Source organism: Bufo bufo, chromosome 9 (assembly GCF_905171765.1).
Source record: "Bufo bufo chromosome 9, aBufBuf1.1, whole genome shotgun sequence".
NCBI lineage: Eukaryota > Metazoa > Chordata > Amphibia > Anura > Bufonidae > Bufo > Bufo bufo.
This window is the reverse complement of record NC_053397.1, coordinates 5782269-5802201: the sequence shown is the minus strand read 5'-3', so window position 1 is coordinate 5802201 and position 19933 is coordinate 5782269. Positions and strand designations below refer to the sequence as shown.

General features: G+C 46.7%; 1 protein-coding gene across 2 annotated transcripts in view; it reads right to left on the bottom strand.

The window, feature by feature from the left end:
- LOC120979688 (inter-alpha-trypsin inhibitor heavy chain H3-like) overlaps window positions 1-19933 on the bottom strand; it is a 66372-nt gene that overhangs the window by 28287 nt on the left and 18152 nt on the right. For both annotated transcript variants that reach the window (XM_040408595.1, XM_040408596.1), the window contains exons 12-14: window positions 16287-16426; window positions 5968-6125; window positions 4915-4950 (exon numbers count right to left, since the gene is read on the bottom strand). In XM_040408595.1, the coding sequence (XP_040264529.1) occupies window positions 4915-4950; window positions 5968-6125; window positions 16287-16426 (334 nt within the window). The remainder of the gene's footprint in view (window positions 1-4914; window positions 4951-5967; window positions 6126-16286; window positions 16427-19933) is intronic.

Sequence of the window (19933 nt, the reverse complement as noted above, 5' to 3'; positions counted from 1 at the left end):
ACAGATACAGAGGGAAGCTGCATACCCCTCTCTCACGGCATGCAGTCTCACAGATACAGAGGGAAGCTGCATACCCCTCTCTCACGGCATGCAGTCTCACAGATACAGAGGGAAGCTGCATACCTCTCTCTCACAGCATGCAGTCTCACAGATACAGAGGGAAGCTGCATACCCCTCTCTCACAGCATGCAGTCTCACAGATACAGAGGGAAGCTGCATACCCCTCTCTCACAGCATGCAGTCTCACAGATACAGAGGGAAGCTGCATACCCCTCTCTCACAGCATGCAGTCTCACAGATACAGAGGGAAGCTGCATACCCCTCTCTCACAGCATGCAGTCTCACAGATACAGAGGGAAGCTGCATACCCCTCTCTCACAGCATGCAGTCTCACAGATACAGAGGGAAGCTGCATACCCCTCTCTCACAGCATGCAGTCTCACAGATACAGAGGGAAGCTGCATACCCCTCTCTCACAGCATGCAGTCTCACAGATACAGAGGGAAGCTGCATACCTCTCTCTCACGGCATGCAGTCTCACAGATACAGAGGGAAGCTGCATACCCCTCTCTCACAGCATGCAGTCTCACAGATACAGAGGGAAGCTGCATACCCCTCTCTCACGGCATGCAGTCTCACAGATACAGAGGGAAGCTGTATACCCCTCTCTCACAGCATGCAGTCTCACAGATACAGAGGGAAGCTGCATACCCCTCTCTCACGGCATGCAGTCTCACAGATACAGAGGGAAGCTGCATACCTCTCTCTCACGGCATGCAGTCTCACAGATACAGAGGGAAGCTGCATACCTCTCTCTCACAGCATGCAGTCTCACAGATACAGAGGGAAGCTGCATACCTCTCTCTCACAGCATGCAGTCTCACAGATACAGAGGGAAGCTGCATACCCCTCTCTCACGGCATGCAGTCTCACAGATACAGAGGGAAGCTGCATACCCCTCTCTCACAGCATGCAGTCTCACAGATACAGAGGGAAGCTGCATACCCCTCTCTCACGGCATGCAGTCTCACAGATACAGAGGGAAGCTGCATACCCCTCTCTCACAGCATGCAGTCTCACAGGTACAGAGGGAAGCTGCATACCCCTCTCTCACAGCATGCAGTCTCACAGATACAGAGGGAAGCTGCATACCCCTCTCACACGGCATGCAGTCTCACAGGTACAGAGGGAAGCTGCATACCCCTCTCTCACAGCATGCAGTCTCACAGATACAGAGGGAAGCTGCATACCCCTCTCACACGGCATGCAGTCTCACAGATACAGAGGGAAGCTGTATACCCCTCTCTCACGGCCTGCAGTCTCACAGATACAGAGGGAAGCTGCATACCCCTCTCTCACAGCATGCAGTCTCACAGATACAGAGGGAAGCTGCATACCCCTCTCTCACAGCATGCAGTCTCACAGATACAGAGGGAAGCTGCATACCCCTCTCTCACAGCATGCAGTCTCACAGATACAGAGGGAAGCTGTATACCCCTCTCTCACGGCATGCAGTCTCACAGATACAGAGGGAAGCTGCATACCCCTCTCTCACAGCATGCAGTCTCACAGATACAGAGGGAAGCTGCATACCCCCCTCTCACAGCATGCAGTCTCACAGATACAGAGGGAAGCTGCATACCCCTCTCTCACAGCATGCAGTCTCACAGATACAGAGGGAAGCTGCATACCCCTCTCTCACAGCATGCAGTCTCACAGATACAGAGGGAAGCTGCATACCCCTCTCTCACAGCATGCAGTCTCACATATACAGAGGGAAGCTGCATACCCCTCTCTCACAGCATGCAGTCTCACAGATACAGAGGGAAGCTGTATACCCCTCTCTCACGGCATGCAGTCTCACAGATACAGAGGGAAGCTGCATACCCCTCTCTCACAGCATGCAGTCTCACAGATACAGAGGGAAGCTGCATACCCCTCTCTCACGGCATGCAGTCTCACAGATACAGAGGGAAGCTGCATACCCCTCTCTCACAGCATGCAGTCTCACAGATACAGAGGGAAGCTGCATACCCCTCTCTCACAGCATGCAGTCTCACAGATACAGAGGGAAGCTGCATACCCCTCTCTCACAGCATGCAGTCTCACAGATACAGAGGGAAGCTGCATACCCCTCTCTCACAGCATGCAGTCTCACAGATACAGAGGGAAGCTGCATACCCCTCTCTCACAGCATGCAGTCTCACAGATACAGAGGGAAGCTGCATACCCCTCTCTCACAGCATGCAGTCTCACAGATACAGAGGGAAGCTGCATACCCCTCTCTCACAGCATGCAGTCTCACAGATACAGAGGGAAGCTGTATACCCCTCTCTCACAGCATGCAGTCTCACAGATACAGAGGGAAGCCATACCCCTCTCTCACAGCATGCAGTCTCACAGATACAGAGGGAAGCTGCATACCCCTCTCTCACAGCATGCAGTCTCACAGATACAGAGGGAAGCTGCATACCTCTCTCTCACGGCATGCAGTCTCACAGATACAGAGGGAAGCTGCATACCTCTCTCTCACGGCATGCAGTCTCACAGATACAGAGGGAAGCAGCATACCCCTCTCTCACAGCATGCAGTCTCACAGATACAGAGGGAAGCTGCATACCCCTCTCTCACAGCATGCAGTCTCACAGATACAGAGGGAAGCTGCATACCCCTCTCTCACAGCATGCAGTCTCACAGATACAGAGGGAAGCTGCATACCCCTCTCTCACAGCATGCAGTCTGACAGATACAGAGGGAAGCTGCATACCCCTCTCTCACGGCATGCAGTCTCACAGATACAGAGGGAAGCTGCATACCCCCCTCTCACAGCATGCAGTCTCACAGATACAGAGGGAAGCTGCATACCCCTCTCTCACGGCATGCAGTCTCACAGGTACAGAGGGAAGCTGCATACCCCTCTCTCACAGCATGCAGTCTCACAGATACAGAGGGAAGCTGTATACCCCTCTCTCACGGCATGCAGTCTCACAGATACAGAGGGAAGCTGTATACCCCTCTCTCACGGCATGCAGTCTCACAGATACAGAGGGAAGCTGCATACCCCTCTCTCACAGCATGCAGTCTCACAGATACAGAGGGAAGCTGCATACCCCTCTCTCACGGCATGCAGTCTCACAGATACAGAGGGAAGCTGCATACCCCTCTCTCACAGCATGCAGTCTCACAGATACAGAGGGAAGCTGCATACCTCTCTCTCACAGCATGCAGTCTCACAGATACAGAGGGAATCTGCATACCCCTCTCTCACGGCATGCAGTCTCACAGATACAGAGGGAAGCTGCATACCCCTCTCTCACAGCATGCAGTCTCACAGGTACAGAGGGAAGCTGCATACCCCTCTCTCACGGCATGCAGTCTCACAGATACAGAGGGAAGCCATACCCCTCTCTCACGGCATGCAGTCTCACAGATACAGAGGGAAGCTGCATACCCCTCTCTCACAACATGCAGTCTCACAGATACAGAGGGAAGCAGCATACCCCTCTCTCACGGCATGCAGTCTCACAGATACAGAGGGAAGCTGCATACCCCTCTCTCACAGCATGCAGTCTCACAGATACAGAGGGAAGCTGCATACCCCTCTCTCACAGCATGCAGTCTCACAGATACAGAGGGAAGCTGCATACCCCTCTCTCACAGCATGCAGTCTCACAGATACAGAGGGAAGCTGCATACCCCTCTCTCACAGCATGCAGTCTCACAGATACAGAGGGAAGCTGCATACCCCTCTCTCACAGCATGCAGTCTCACAGATACAGAGGGAAGCTGCATACCCCTCTCTCACAGCATGCAGTCTCACAGATACAGAGGGAAGCTGCATACCCCTCTCTCACAGCATGCAGTCTCACAGATACAGAGGGAAGCTGCATACCCCTCTCTCACAGCATGCAGTCTCACAGATACAGAGGGAAGCTGCATACCCCTCTCTCACGGCATGCAGTCTCACAGATACAGAGGGAAGCTGCATACCCCTCTCTCACGGCATGCAGTCTCACAGATACAGAGGGAAGCTGCATACCTCTCTCTCACGGCATGCAGTCTCACAGATACAGAGGGAAGCTGCATACCCCTCTCTCACAGCATGCAGTCTCACAGATACAGAGGGAAGCTGCATACCCCTCTCTCACAGCATGCAGTCTCACAGATACAGAGGGAAGCTGCATACCTCTCTCTCACGGCATGCAGTCTCACAGATACAGAGGGAAGCTGCATACCCCTCTCTCACAGCATGCAGTCTCACAGATACAGAGGGAAGCTGTATACCCCTCTCTCACGGCATGCAGTCTCACAGATACAGAGGGAAGCTGCATACCCCTCTCTCACAGCATGCAGTCTCACAGATACAGAGGGAAGCTGCATACCCCTCTCTCACGGCATGCAGTCTCACAGATACAGAGGGAAGCTGCATACCTCTCTCTCACGGCATGCAGTCTCACAGATACAGAGGGAAGCTGCATACCTCTCTCTCACAGCATGCAGTCTCACAGATACAGAGGGAAGCTGCATACCCCTCTCTCACAGCATGCAGTCTCACAGATACAGAGGGAAGCTGCATACCCCTCTCTCACGGCATGCAGTCTGACAGATACAGAGGGAAGCTGCATCCCCCTCCTCCCCGTCTACTATTCACTGCATTACTTTAGACTTTATTTAGTGACTGCAGAGGCTTGTGAACATTTCCAGACATCCGGCAGGCAGAGAAATGGAACTACAGCCTGCGGGGAGGTAAAGATATTACATGTCGTGCCCAATAATTCTGCTCTGTTGGCACCCTCTCTCTTGCTGACTACTTACCTGGACTCAACCACCTTCTAATGCCCAATCTGTTGAACCTGTGCTCCTTTTTGTACCATAAAGCAGTCATACACAATAGAAATAAGTATCATTACATACCGTAATCCAAAGCAGATTCATTCGGATCATACATGTCTGTAAAACATATGAAAATACAATTCAGCTAAATCTGCACAGAAATGAACATTTTCTGCCATCCTGTTGTTACCTTTTTGTTGCTGTCTTGTGTTTTTTTTTCAGTTCATTTTTCTTTTTTTAGTATAAAAAAAACTCTCCTGTTGCTATCTGACAACCATCAGCAAGCTGCTGTTGATGGATCCGTTGTTGGTGAGATACTTCTATTTAGTACTCTGAACTGTGGGAGTTTATTTTACTTTGTTTAGTATAAGAAAAGACCTACATGGAAACCATCAACAAGCAGGTTAATGTATGATGGGTCATATAGAGGCTATAAGGCTACACGTTTCTGCATGGGACGTGGGGAAGGGAGGAAGGGAAGGGGGAAGCAAGGGAGGGATGGAAAGAAGGAAGAGAAGGAAGGGAGGGAGGAAGAGTAAGAAGAGAGTAAGAAGGGAGTAATAGACAGAGAGAAGGGAGGAAGAAAGGGAAGGATGGGAGTGACAGAAGAAGAGAGAGAGAGGAGGAATGGAAATAGGGAAGGAGGAGGGGAGAAAAGGAGGGGTGGAGAGAAAGAAGGGAGGGATGGAAAGAAGGAAGAGAAGGAAGGGAGGAAGAGTAAGAAGAGAGTAAGAAGGGAGTAATAGACAGAGACAAGGGAGAAAGAAAGGGAAGGATGGGAGAGACAGAAGAAGAGAGAGAGAGGAGGAATGGAAATAGGAAAGGAGGAAGAGAGAAAAGGAGGGATGGAGAAAAGGGAGAGAGAAAAGTAAGGGGGGGAGATATAGAGAGAAGGAAGAGAGTTATGGAGAGAGATAAGGAAGGGAGAGCGAGAGAGGAGAAAGGGAAGAAAAGAGGGAAATGATCAGGAAGGATGAAAAGAGGGAAGGAAAGAGAAAGAAATGAGGATGGATAAAAGGTGGGAGGAAAAAAGAAAGGTGTGAGGGATGATGGAAGAATGAAAGAAGGGGAAATTCGTGGAGAAAGCAATTGAGGAAAAATGGTAGAAGGAGTTTGGATTCATTTCGCTCTCACCCTGTTCCTTCATTTTATTTGCAATCAGCCCCTCGGAATTCTGCTCCTCGGGCGGAGTCACAACCATCGATGTTAAAGGAGTCACAAAATTATACTTCAAGGACAAGTCCAGCGCCTCCTCCGTTATCTTCGTTCTACCTTCACCTTCCGCTGCAATCCTGGAAATAAGAAATGTGTTCTTACTATGCAGAGATGGTCGGAGCGGGCAGGAAATAGATTCTGGTCAGCAGGCGGCACGGCGCCCTTCACCCCTACAATAAAACTGCCAGGCAGTACTACAGGTGTGTGAGTGAGGTAGTATGATTGCAGCATGCTACAAAAAAAATCATCTGCATAAAACCTAAATAAAAAAACCACAGCATTAGCGCTCTCTGACAATATCTCTTCTAATTATTATTAGGACTCAGTGACGTGTTCACATTGAGCTGTACTGATGAAAACCGGTCACAAGAGGTCAGTGCAACCGACGAACCTCAAACTATTCGTCTATAAATAAAGTTACGGAGACAATTCTATAATATACAGTATAATAGAAAAACATACACAATGCACACAATCAAACATATTTAATACATTGTTTTAATTGTGACAAAAAGAAAAAACTGTTTAGAGTCCAGACGTGCTCATCCTGCGGCCCTCCCGCTGTTGTAAAACTACAACTCCCACAATGCCCTGCTGTAGGCTGATAGCTGTAGGCTGTTCAGGCATGCTGGGAGTTGTAGTTTTGCAACAGCTGGAGGGCCGCAGGTTGAACATGCCTGGTTTAGATGATGACAGGATGTTCTCATTATTATTACCTTTACGTTTCTATATTATTATTATTATTATTATTACAATATTATCCAATTTTCGGTCTAATCTGTAATTCTTGATTTCGCTTTGATATAAGGGAATATCTTCATTTTGAGTTGCTAATGTTTTATAAAGGAAATACAATGTATAACACATGTAACACCCCATAGCTTTTTGTGCAATGATGATGTTTAATGCTAAACCTTTTCTTTTCTTTCCCTCATTAGTTGCAGTGCACAGTTATGCCCACTAGGGGTGTACTTAGAAAAGATTGCTGTGTCACACTAGGAACCAAGTTTGGAGAGGACAGTTCCTGAGGGGGAGGGTTTTGTTGGATGTGTGAGGAAGGTTGGAAAAGGATGCTGTGGATGCAGTTCAAGAGAGAGTTACTGGATTGTCTGGCCAGACAGAAGATCAAGCTGTATACTGCACTGGGACCAGAGAGAGAGTGGATTGTTTCTTGGAAGGAGAAAGACTAAATAGTAGTGAGTTGCTGGCATTTTCTGCTCTCAGAGGTAACAGATCTGCACACCATACTAAAGTATTATGAACATTGCATCCAGGAGAGTGTGAGATCAACACAAACTAATACCCTGCATTCACCTCCAGCTGCATTGATATAAGCTGTGTGTCTGGAAGACACTGTGTGGACTCTCCTAGTGTATATTTCTCATGCTGATATTGAAATCTTCACAAGGCAAATGCTTAAGAGCCTAAGGACCCCGTTCTGAATCATATAGCTTAGTAAAGTGCAGGGAATCATAGGTTCTGGACTTGGACACCAGTTAAGGATTTTCCTACACAAGTGAGCTACACTGTCCACCATTGCTATAAATATTTAACCGAGAAGACGGGCCCCAACGCATGCAGCTGCCAACTATTTTCCTTTTTCTTTTCTGCTAACGCTGGGACTATATTTGTGTTTCCTTTGGGTATATTTAAGCGTTGGAAGCCTTCTACAGGGTTTAATATACTCAGCTGTTGTATTTTCATTTGATTAGAGTCAATATCTAACATTTGTTTTACTCTCATCATTTGCTGTGAAACTTGTTATAGAGACACCCTGTGGAGAAAAGTGTAATTGATTGAGATTTTTGTGTAAGAAGCTGTTTGACCGCGCATTGCATGTAATACTGCAGTAATTTTATAACTAGTAATATTCTGTGCAAGTTTGACTGCTTAACATTATTTTGTTTAGGGTCACATTGTTGAAAATAAACGGGCCCATTGTTCATATAAACTGTGTCTGAGTATTGGGGAAGAAAAAGGGAGTTCACCAGAGCAAAGAGAGATCTGAACCTACTATTCCACTTCTAAGGTACACCCACGGGTGCGCTACATTTGGGGGCTCGTCCGGGATTCCATTTCAGACCATAACTCTGTTTCCCTTTTTTTTTTTAAGCACAGTAAAGACAACAAAATGGATTCAAAGTTAGTCACTGAGTGGTGTCAGACCTGTAGAGTGGACTTAGACAAAGCACTTGCATTAATAGTCCCCAGTACTGAAATGTCCCGCCGTCAGCTTTATGATTTGATGGAAAAGATTATCCCAGGAGAACATTGTTTAATTAGAGATATCAAAGTAAATAGGGACACAGAAGAGGAGAGGACCAATGTTCTGTTTGAGTGGGAGACACCAGTGTCAGCGTTAGATTTCCCTGAGGACTTTGAATTTGGGAAAGAGGGACTCAAAGCTAGATTGGTTCGACCAGAGTTTTTGCCTGGAAACAAGTCAGTAGATGCAAATGACATGGTCACCACCTCTGGGTTAGTACAAGCACTGACTGAAGTAATGAGTAAATGTGCGACTCTGGGCCAGAAATCTTTGGCATCTGAATACCGCAAGTTAAAGTTCTTCTCAGGGACTCAGCCCACACCAAATGGGGAGGAGGAGTTTGAACCCTGGCTGGATCAAGTGCTTCAAGTAATAGAAGAATGGAATGTGTCGGAAGCTGTTAAGAAACAGCGAGTTGCCGAAAGTCTCAAAGGGGCGGCCGCAGAAGTGATCAGAAATCTAAGACTGAGCAAAAGGGCCTGCTCTGCTAGAGACTACTTGAACGCTTTACAAGATGTTTTTGGGCGAACTGAGACAGTGGAGGAGCTTCAATATAAGTTCACGCATACCTATCAGACGGAGGGGGAGAAATTGTCCCAGTATATTAGGCGGTTGGATCGAATTCTTCATCAACTAATGCTCAAGAAGGGGATAAACTCAGACCAAGTAGATCAGAAAAGAGTTCAGCAGATATTTCAGGGTGCATTGCCTCTAGATCCCATCATGATAAAAATGCGGGCACAAACAAACCAGACACCTTTAATGTATCATCAGTTGGTGAAAGCTGTCAGAGAGGAAGAAGCTGTATTGGAAGAGAGGAGCTCCTCTCAGGTACAAACAGGAGCAATGGTTCACAGCGCCTCTAGTTCCGAAGCATCACAGATACAGTCACAAGTGGCCACATTAGCAGATGCAATAACACAGATTGTCAAGACAGTAGAGGGGCTACAGAAGACAGTCAAGACACTAGCAGAAGAGAAGCAAACAGAGGCAGCATCCACAGGTATGGCAGTCAGAAGAGAATTGAATGCAGTCAGATCAAGAGCATTTGTTGGATTCTGTTACCGATGTGGAGAGACAGGACACATGAGACGGAGATGTCCGAATCCTGAGAATCTAAGGAGAGTAAATGAAATGTTTTTGGCGAACTCGACGCAGGGAAACTTCAGAGGGCCTCAGTGAAGGAGCCAACTGTGTGCCCAAGTTTAAAGCGCTCCATAAATAACACCATGAAGGAAAGAACCCCTGCCTCGAATTCTTCGCCCATTTACATTTCAGATGACAGAAGACTAACACGGCCTGATTCTTTGAAGGAGAGAGCAAAAGTTTTAGGACTACCATCTACCGCTCATCAGCATGCCGACTGTAAGGCAGTGGAAAGAACAAGGAATGAGAAGCTGCCAGCTGGTCTAATTGGGCCGTCCCCTCTAGTGCCAATTAAAATAGAAGGAATCTATAGCAAAGCTTTGTTGGACACTGGGGCTCAGGTTACTATTTTATTCAGAGACTTTTATCAGAAGCAACTGAAACACTTGCCGCTTCAAAGACTGGAAGATCTGGAGATTTGGGGTCTGAGCGACACAAAGTTCCCATATGATGGCTACGTCTCACTCAAGTTAGAGTTCCCTACCTCAGTGGTGGGGATCAGCGAAGAAGTTAACACTCTAGCTGTTGTGTGCCCAAGACCTAAAGAGAAGGGAGAAGCTGCCATGTTGGTTGGGACAAATACAGATTTTATTCGGAGATTGTTGAGACCACAGTTGGCTGAGAATTGTCTTTCACTTCACCCATTCTTAAAACCAGTGTACTATGCTTTGAAAAAGGAGAAGATCAACCCAAAAGAAGAGATTGGGCATGTTTGGTCCCCTTCCGGAAGAGAACATGTCATTCAACCAGGAAGAATAACTTGTCTAAGGGCAAAGGTGAGGATGTGTGGAAAGGCAACTACCTCCCACTTCATGACGGAGATGGGCTCAGAAATAGAATTGCCACCTGGTCTGGAGTTAATACCAGAGGTCTGGCCAGCTGACAAATTGAAGCACCCGCATGATACCTTGTCAGTGGGGTTGAAGAACAAGGGGAGCACTCCCATTATCCTTCGCTCTCAAGTCCGTCTGGGAAATGTATATGCTGCCACTCCTTTGCCTCCAAGTGATAACGTCAATATAGATGAACTGAACCTGGAAGATGTTGACTTAGGAGGTGGTATCTTGCCACCAGAATGGATGGTTCGAATTAAAGAGATGCTAAAGCAAAAGAAGAACTGTTTTTCTGCAGGTGAATATGACATAGGTCGTTCTAAGAGTGCAATGCATAGCATCAGGCTGATGGAAGATCGGCCCTTCAGGGAACGCTCACGAAGAGTTGCTCCGGGAGATTTGGAGGACCTACGACAGCACTTGATGGAACTGAAAGCCGCTGGGGTGATTCAGGAGTCCAGAAGCCCTTATGCCTCCCCCATTGTGGTTGTCAGAAAAAAAAATGGATCAATACGCATGTGCGTTGACTACCGCACTTTGAATCAGCGAACCATCCCTGATCAATACACCACCCCACGGATAGAGGATGCACTTAATTGTTTGGTGGGCAGCAAATGGTTCAGTGTGTTAGATCTGAGGAGTGGATACTACCAAATTCCAATGGATCCTACAGATAGAGAAAAGACTGCATTCATCACTCCTCTGGGGTTCTTTGAGTTCAATGACATGCCCCAAGGCCTATCAAACGCACCAGCAACTTTTCAGCGGCTCATGGAAAGAACAGTTGGAGATATGCATCTTCTTGAAGTACTTGTCTACCTGGATGACATCATTGTCTTCGGGAAAACTTTAGAAGAGCATGAGGCAAGGCTAAGGAAAGTGTTGGATAGGATTGAAAAAGAAGGATTGAAACTATCCTTAGACAAATGCAAATTTTTCCAGCCATCAGTGACATATGTCGGACACGTGGTGTCTGCAGAGGGGATAGCAACAGATCCCAGCAAAGTTGAAGCAGTGACATCTTGGCCTAAGCCCCGAACCATCACAGAGTTGCGCTCTTTTCTTGGGTTCTGTAGCTATTATAGAAGATTTGTACAAGGGTTTGCCAAGACAGCCCGACCCCTAAACCAACTGCTTCAAAGTAATGTGGATCTCACTGACTCAGATGAAGGTTTCAAGTTGAAGAAAGTGAGGGGATCAAGAGGGCCTAAAGAGTGTATTGAGGGCCGCTGGACCTCTGAGTGTGATGAAGCATTTGAAGAGCTCAAACATTGTCTTACTCATGCTCCAGTGCTAGCCTATGCTGACTCGACTAAGCCCTATACACTCCATGTAGATGCTAGCAGAGAAGGTCTGGGAGGAGTTCTCTATCAAGAGCAAGACAAGGGGCTGAGGCCTGTGGCTTTCATTAGCAGAAGTCTATCCCCCACAGAAAAGAACTATCCAGCCCACAAATTGGAATTTCTTGCCTTGAAATGGGCTGTAGTGGATAAACTGCATGACTACCTTTATGGGGCTGAGTTCGAAGTTCAGACAGACAATAATCCTTTGACTTACATACAGACTACTGCAAAGTTGGATGCCACTGGACATAGATGGATGGCTGCTCTGTCCAACTACAATTTCAGTCTGAAGTATCGTCCGGGCACACAGAATGGAGATGCTGATGGTCTATCCCGTAGACCTCATGAAGATTTACACCCTGATAATGAATGGGTAGAAATACCTGCACCAGGAGTGAGAGCTATGTGCAAATTTTCAACAGTCCAGTCGAGAAGTGAGTGTTGTGCCCAGAGCCTAGTTCTACCAGCCGAAAGTCTACCTTCATCCTTTTGCAATCCAGTCACTCTGCAGGCTTCTTCATTACCAGTTTTGAGCCACAGTGATCTCAGAAGATATCAGAAAGAAGATCCTTTAGGAAAACTAGCAGTGGCAGCCTTAGAGAAGAACCAAGTTGACATTCTTCGTACAGATGCCCACCCAATGGCGAGGCTGTTGGTCAAAGAGTGGGACCGGTTGCAAATACGAAGTGGACTTGTATACAGGAGGGCTCCAAGTACCGTCAATAGTGAAAAATGGCAGTTATTACTCCCCCAGAAGTACAAGGAGACAGTACTTTGTGCGTTACATGATGAACATGGCCATCTGGGTTATGACAGAACTTTGGGGCTCGTGAGAGACAGATTTTACTGGCCATGTATGAAGCAAGACATAGAAGACTATTGCCGTTCCTGTTTGTGTTGTATTCAAAGAAAGACGTTGCCCACAAGAGCTGCTCCCTTGGGACAGTTAGAGAGTGGAGGACCATTAGAACTTGTATGCATAGACTTTCTCAGTATTGAACCTGACGAAGGGGGAATTAGCAACGTGTTGGTTGTGACAGACCATTATACCAGATACGCTCAGGCATTCCCTGCTCGTGATCAGAAAGCTCTCACAGTGGCTAAACTGCTTGTTGAAAAGTTCTTTGTCCATTATGGTCTACCAAAGAGAATTCATTCTGACCAGGGGCGTGATTTTGAGAGCAAACTTGTAAAAGAACTACTGACACTTTTGGGGGTGCAGAAGAGTCGCACCACCCCATATCATCCGCAAGGGGATGCCCAGCCTGAACGCTTCAACAGGACTTTACTTGACATGCTGGGGACTTTGTCTATTGAAAAAAAGAGTCATTGGAGTAGACATGTGGCAACAGTGGTGCATGCCTATAACAGTACAAAAAATGATGCCACAGGGTTCTCGCCTTACTTTTTAATGTTTGGGCGAGAGGCTCGTCTCCCTGTCGATCTGACATTTGGAGTCTCTGCTGATGACACTCCGGTGAACTCTCACACTAGCTATGTGGAGAGACTCAAGAAAGGTCTTAAGCAAGCGTATGAGTTGGCTGAAATCTCTTCAGGACTGCGACATCAACAGAATAAGGCTCGCTATGACAAGAAAGTGAAAGCACATGATCTTCAGCCAGGGGACCGAGTTCTTTTGAGGAATGTGGGCCTGCAAGGCAAGCACAAATTAGCAAATCGATGGGGTTCTGATCGCTACATAATCTGCTCCCAACTACCAAACATTCCAGTCTACCAGGTTCGCCCTGAAGGAAAGGAAGGACCAATTAAGACTTGGCATCGCAACAACCTGATGCCCCTAGCAGAAACTGTGAGGATAATAAATTCTGAACCCAAACGTGTACAAGGAAAATCAAATTCAAGGCGGTCCAGCAGACTGCAGAGAAAAGGAGAGACTACTCCGTCAGCTGAAGAACCAGTGACCCCCCTTGATGGGGAAGAAGACAGTGATAGTGAGTGGGGTATAGATGGACTTTTCTATGATAGTATGTACAACCCCATTGAAAGCGATCTGAATGCTAATGCTCTAGAGTTCGTCCCTTGTCAAGTTGACCAATCCAAAACAGGCATTCATCTGGAGGGTTCTTTGGCCCTGAATGAGCAACAAAATGAGAGTTTTCCCCTGCCTACTATGGACAATGACCTTTTGTTTGCTGTCAATTCAAGTGTGGGTGACTCCCAGGTTACTCCAGAAATAGAGGACGTGACTACTGCAGAAACAAAGTGTGAGTGTGTCAATGATGCACCACCTGTTGAAGCATGCTCCCCAGTCAACACCTCTGAACTAAGGCCACCCAGACAGATAAGGCCTCCACAGAGACTCACATATGACACTATGGGAAATAGTACTCAAGAACCTGTGAGCACTGCACATCGAGGAGTCTACGCTCATGTTCCCTTTGCTCTTTGCTCCAAAGGTGACCCTCTCCCCACAATAATGTGTACTAATGACACTCCATGGTGGAATGTCCCATTTGACTACAGTGGCAATGTTCAGTTAGTTGTACACTAAACGAAAAAACAAAAACAAAAAAAGAAAACGTTAGATTTGAGCCATTCTTTGGGAGGACCCAAGACATTTTAAGTGGGGGGAGAGTGTAACACCCCATAGCTTTTTGTGCAATGATGATGTTTAATGCTAAACCTTTTCTTTTCTTTCCCTCATTAGTTGCAGTGCACAGTTATGCCCACTAGGGGTGTACTTAGAAAAGATTGCTGTGTCACACTAGGAACCAAGTTTGGAGAGGACAGTTCCTGAGGGGGAGGGTTTTGTTGGATGTGTGAGGAAGGTTGGAAAAGGATGCTGTGGATGCAGTTCAAGAGAGAGTTACTGGATTGTCTGGCCAGACAGAAGATCAAGCTGTATACTGCACTGGGACCAGAGAGAGAGTGGATTGTTTCTTGGAAGGAGAAAGACTAAATAGTAGTGAGTTGCTGGCATTTTCTGCTCTCAGAGGTAACAGATCTGCACACCATACTAAAGTATTATGAACATTGCATCCAGGAGAGTGTGAGATCAACACAAACTAATACCCTGCATTCACCTCCAGCTGCATTGATATAAGCTGTGTGTCTGGAAGACACTGTGTGGACTCTCCTAGTGTATATTTCTCATGCTGATATTGAAATCTTCACAAGGCAAATGCTTAAGAGCCTAAGGACCCCGTTCTGAATCATATAGCTTAGTAAAGTGCAGGGAATCATAGGTTCTGGACTTGGACACCAGTTAAGGATTTTCCTACACAAGTGAGCTACACTGTCCACCATTGCTATAAATATTTAACCGAGAAGACGGGCCCCAACGCATGCAGCTGCCAACTATTTTCCTTTTTCTTTTCTGCTAACGCTGGGACTATATTTGTGTTTCCTTTGGGTATATTTAAGCGTTGGAAGCCTTCTACAGGGTTTAATATACTCAGCTGTTGTATTTTCATTTGATTAGAGTCAATATCTAACATTTGTTTTACTCTCATCATTTGCTGTGAAACTTGTTATAGAGACACCCTGTGGAGAAAAGTGTAATTGATTGAGATTTTTGTGTAAGAAGCTGTTTGACCGCGCATTGCATGTAATACTGCAGTAATTTTATAACTAGTAATATTCTGTGCAAGTTTGACTGCTTACCATTATTTTGTTTAGGGTCACATTGTTGAAAATAAACGGGCCCATTGTTCATATAAACTGTGTCTGAGTATTGGGGAAGAAAAAGGGAGTTCACCAGAGCAAAGAGAGATCTGAACCTACTATTCCACTTCTAAGGTACACCCACGGGTGCGCTACACACAGTATCCGCTCTGTCCGTCCTATCCGGGTGCCGCACTGACCTCTTGTGACCAGTTTTCGCCATTACAGCTGAATGTGATAAATATTAGAATAGATTTTGTCAACGCGAATAGTTAAATTTAGTTTTATGCACATGGTTTTATTGATAGCCTGCTGCAATCATATTACCTCTTGTTACGTTTCCTTTGGTTTGGGGCTCATGCACACAACCGTATGTGTTTGTGGATCTGTAAAACATGGATACCGGCCGTGTGCATTACACATTTTGTGGAATGGTCGGCCTATCCTTGTCCGTAATGCGGACAATAATAGGTCATGCTCTATTTTTTTGCGGAACAGCCAGGCGGACATACGGACATGGAACGCACACAGAATCATTTTCCGTTTTTTGTGGCCCCATTGAAGTGACTGGTTCCACATGCAGTGTGGACGCGCCATCCCCCGTCTAACTTCCTGTTCGCAGCTGCTTTGCCATAGATACAGCGGCAGCAGCGGGAAGAGAGAAGAGAGACGGCGCGTGTGCGCAGTCTCCGCATACAGCTGAAACCAGTAGAGAACTTCTATCAATCCCTGGTGTCCTGGACTTGAGCTCCTGCACAGAGATCATCTGTGATCTGCGGGTGAACCGGGTAACACAGCGCCCCCACAGGGAAACTGATGAATTACACTGAAATCAATGGGCTCTCTGTATGTAGACCTGCCGCCTCTCTAGCTGCTCTCTGCTCCGGCTGATAGATGAGGGTCCTGAATGGGGGGACCCTCTGCTTTGGAAAGGCTTTCTCTGAATTCACATAGACAAAGACTATGAGAGCGACGAGCAATTCATCAATATAACAATAACACGACAATGAGAAGGCGGCTCCCTACTGTTTGGTCAGCAGCTGCTCTATGGTCAGATAAGCCCACAGCCTCTCGGTGAAGTCTCCGAATATATAGCGCTGCTCTCGGGACGCCTCGTCCTCCTCCTGCATTGGAGCTTCCACAGTCATGGAGAACGGCTCAGAAAGCTGCGGGAAAAGGATAAATCCTCTGTGGACTCATATACCGTCACATACATGTCATGATGCTGCCGGCAGCCGGGGACAGCACTAAAAAGGAAGGCTTTCCACTATACATGTGGAAGAATCCTGCTTTGTGGGAGATGTACTGTGTGATATCTGTCAGAGTCAGCAGAGTCATCTCATCATTAGAGGGTGGGTTCAGCAGTCATCTCATTATCATTACAGGGTGGGGTCAGCAGAATTATCACATTATCATTAGAGAGCAGGGTCAGGAGAGTCATCTCATTATCATTAGAGGGTGGGGTCAGCAGAGTCATCTCATTATCATTAGAGGGTGGGGTCAGCAGAGTCATCTCATTATCATTAGAGAGCAGGGTCAGGAGAGTCATCTCATTATCATTAGAGGGTGGGGTCAGCAGAGTCATCTCATTATCATTAGAGAGCAGGGTCAGCAGAGTCATCTCATTATCATTAGAGAGCAGGGTCAGGAGAGTCATCTCATTATCATTAGAATGTAGGGTCAACAGACTCATGTCATCATTAGAGGGCAGGGTCAGCAGTCATCTCATTATCATTAGAGGGTGTGGTCAGCAGAATTATCGCATTATCATTAGATGGCGGGGTCAGCAGAGTCATCTCATTATCATTAGAGGGCAGGGTCAGCAGAGTCATCTCATTATCATTAGAGGGTGGTGTCTGCCAGGGGCGGATTGGGAACTAAAAGTGTCCCTGGGAGAAAAACATAAAAGTGGCCCCATGTTGTAGGTAGGTCCAAACTGACAGAAGGCGGGGCAACATAATTAGGCAGGGCCAGCAATACCATAGTGCAGAGCAATATACCGCCCCTCCTAAACCAAATACCACAGTGCAGCATAAAATACTGCCACCCGCTGAACAGTATTCAATTGTATCGCTGTCCTGCGGACGTAGATACAGTTGAATTCAGGAGGACACCTGCGGCTGCTGGCCAGGTGCGTAGGAGAGAATCAGATCATTATGTACCTGAATGGCGGCCTTAGAGGGCAGGGTCATCAGAGTAATCTCATAATCATTAGAGGGCAGGGTCAGCAGAGTAATCTCATAATCATTAGAGGGCAGGGTCAGCAGAGTCATCTGATTATCATTATAGGGCAGGGTCATCAGAGTAATCTCATAATCATTAGAGGGCAGGGTCAGCAGAGTCATCTGATTATCATTACGGGGCAGGGTCAGCAGAGTCATCTCATAATCATTAGAGGGCAGGGTCAGCAGAGTCATCTCATAATCATTAGAGGGCAGGGTCAGCAGAGTCATCTCATTATCATTACGGGGCAGGGTCAGCAGAGTAATCTCATAATCATTAGAGGGTGGGGTCAGCAGAGTCATCTCATTATCATTAGAGGGCAGGGTCAGCAGAGTCATCTCATTATCATTAGAGGGCAGGGTCAGCAGAGTCATCTCATTATCATTACGGGGCAGGGTCAGCAGAGTAATCTCATAATCATTAGAGGGTGGGGTCAGCAGAGTCATCTCATTATCATTAGAGGGCAGGGTCAGCAGAGTCATCTCATTATCATTAGAGGGCAGGGTCAGCAGAGTCATCTCATTATCATTACGGGGCAGGGTCAGCAGAGTAATCTCATAATCATTAGAGGGTGGGGTCAGTAGAGTAATCTCAAAATTAAAGGGCAGGGTCAGCAGTCATCTCATTATTATTAGAGTAGGGTTGTCACAATACCAAAATTTGTATTCGATTTCGTTACCATAAAAAAGTATTGCAATACTCGATACCACGCAAAAAAAATTAAACACAAAAAAAGCTGCGTGCATTCCGCATTTTATGGAACGTCCGACCCATAATAGAACAGTCCTATCCTATTTTTTGGGGGGACAAGGTGACAAAAAAATGGCAAATCACCCGGTTTTTATTTATTTTTCTTCTGTTACGGCGTTTACCGGATAGGAGATTTTTTAAATATTTTAATAGTTTGGACTTTTCAGATGTGGCGATATGTGATATGTTTATTTATTTATTGTTTATATATTTTATATGTCAAATTGGGAAAGGGGGGATTTATACTTAATATTTTAGTGTGTTTTTTTTAACTTTAGTTTTTTTACTTTTTATTTAATAACTATTTCCCCCCTTAGGGGGTAGAACCTGTGATCTTTTCATACCTTGTCCTATTCACCCTGATAGAGCTCTATTAGGGTTAATGGGTGCAGGCTATGTGATTTTCCTTGCTGCACTGGGCTTTGTGCACGGGGTAGCAGGGAGATTACCATGGACAGCTTCTGTAGCGTCCTGGCACCGATCGGAGCCCCGCGATTGCACTGTTGGGGCTCTGATCGGAACTGCCACCAATGAAGAGGAGGGGAGGGGACCCTGTGGCCATTGCCACCAATGATTTAATACTGGAGGGTTGGGGGGGAACACTGCACCACCAATGATTTAATACTGGGGGGAACACTGCACCACCAATGATTTAATACTGGGGGGGGGTTGGGGGGGCACACTGCGCCACCAATGTTTTTAAACCATTAATACAAATGGTGGCACCCGCCTCCTATATTTGTATTAATGGTTTCGTTATCATCATTGGTGGTGCAGTGGCCACAGCTTCTCCCCTCCTCCTCTCTCCTCATTGGTGGCGCAGTCGCCACAGCCCCTCCCCTCCTCCTCCTCCTCTCTCCTCATTGGTGGCAGCAGCGGCACAGGGAGGAGGGAGAGAGTGACTCCTTCTCCCCTGTGCTGCTGAGGGAACATGGAGTGCGCTGACAGCAGTGCGCTCCAGGTTCTCTGATACTAGGCTGCGCAGTAGCGCAGCCTAGTATCGGTAAATCCTGGTATCGAATCGATACCGGTACAAAAGTATCAATTGGGATCGATAATTTGATACCCAGTGCGACCCTACATTAGAGGGTGAGATCAGCAGAGTTATCTCATAATTAGAGGGCAGGGTCAAAAGAGTCATGTCATTATAATTAGAGGGAAGGGTCAGCAGAGTCATCTCATTATCATTAGAGGGTGGGGTCAGAAGAGTCATCTCATCATAATTAGAGGGCAGGGTCAGCAGAGTCATTTCATTATCATTAGAGGGCAGGGTCAGCAGAGTCATCTCATTATCATTAGAGGATGGGGTCAGCAGAGTCATCTCATAATTAGAGGGCAGGGTCAGAAGAAACATCTCATTATCATTAGAGGGCAGGATCAGCAGAGTCATCTCATTATCATTAGAGGGTGGGGTCAGAAGAGTCATCTCATTGGCTTCAGAGAGCGGAGTAAGCAGAGTCATCTCATTATCATTAGAGGGTAGGGTCAGCAGATTCATTTCATCATTAGAGGGTGGTGTCAGGAGAGTCATCTCATCATAATTAGAGGGCAGGGTCAGCAGAGTCATCTCATTATCATTAGAGGATGGGGTCAGCAGAGTCATCTCATTATAATTAGAGGGCAGGGTCAGAAGAGTCATCTCATTATCATTAGAGGGCAGGATCAGCAGAGTCATCTCATTATAATTAGAGGGTGGGGTC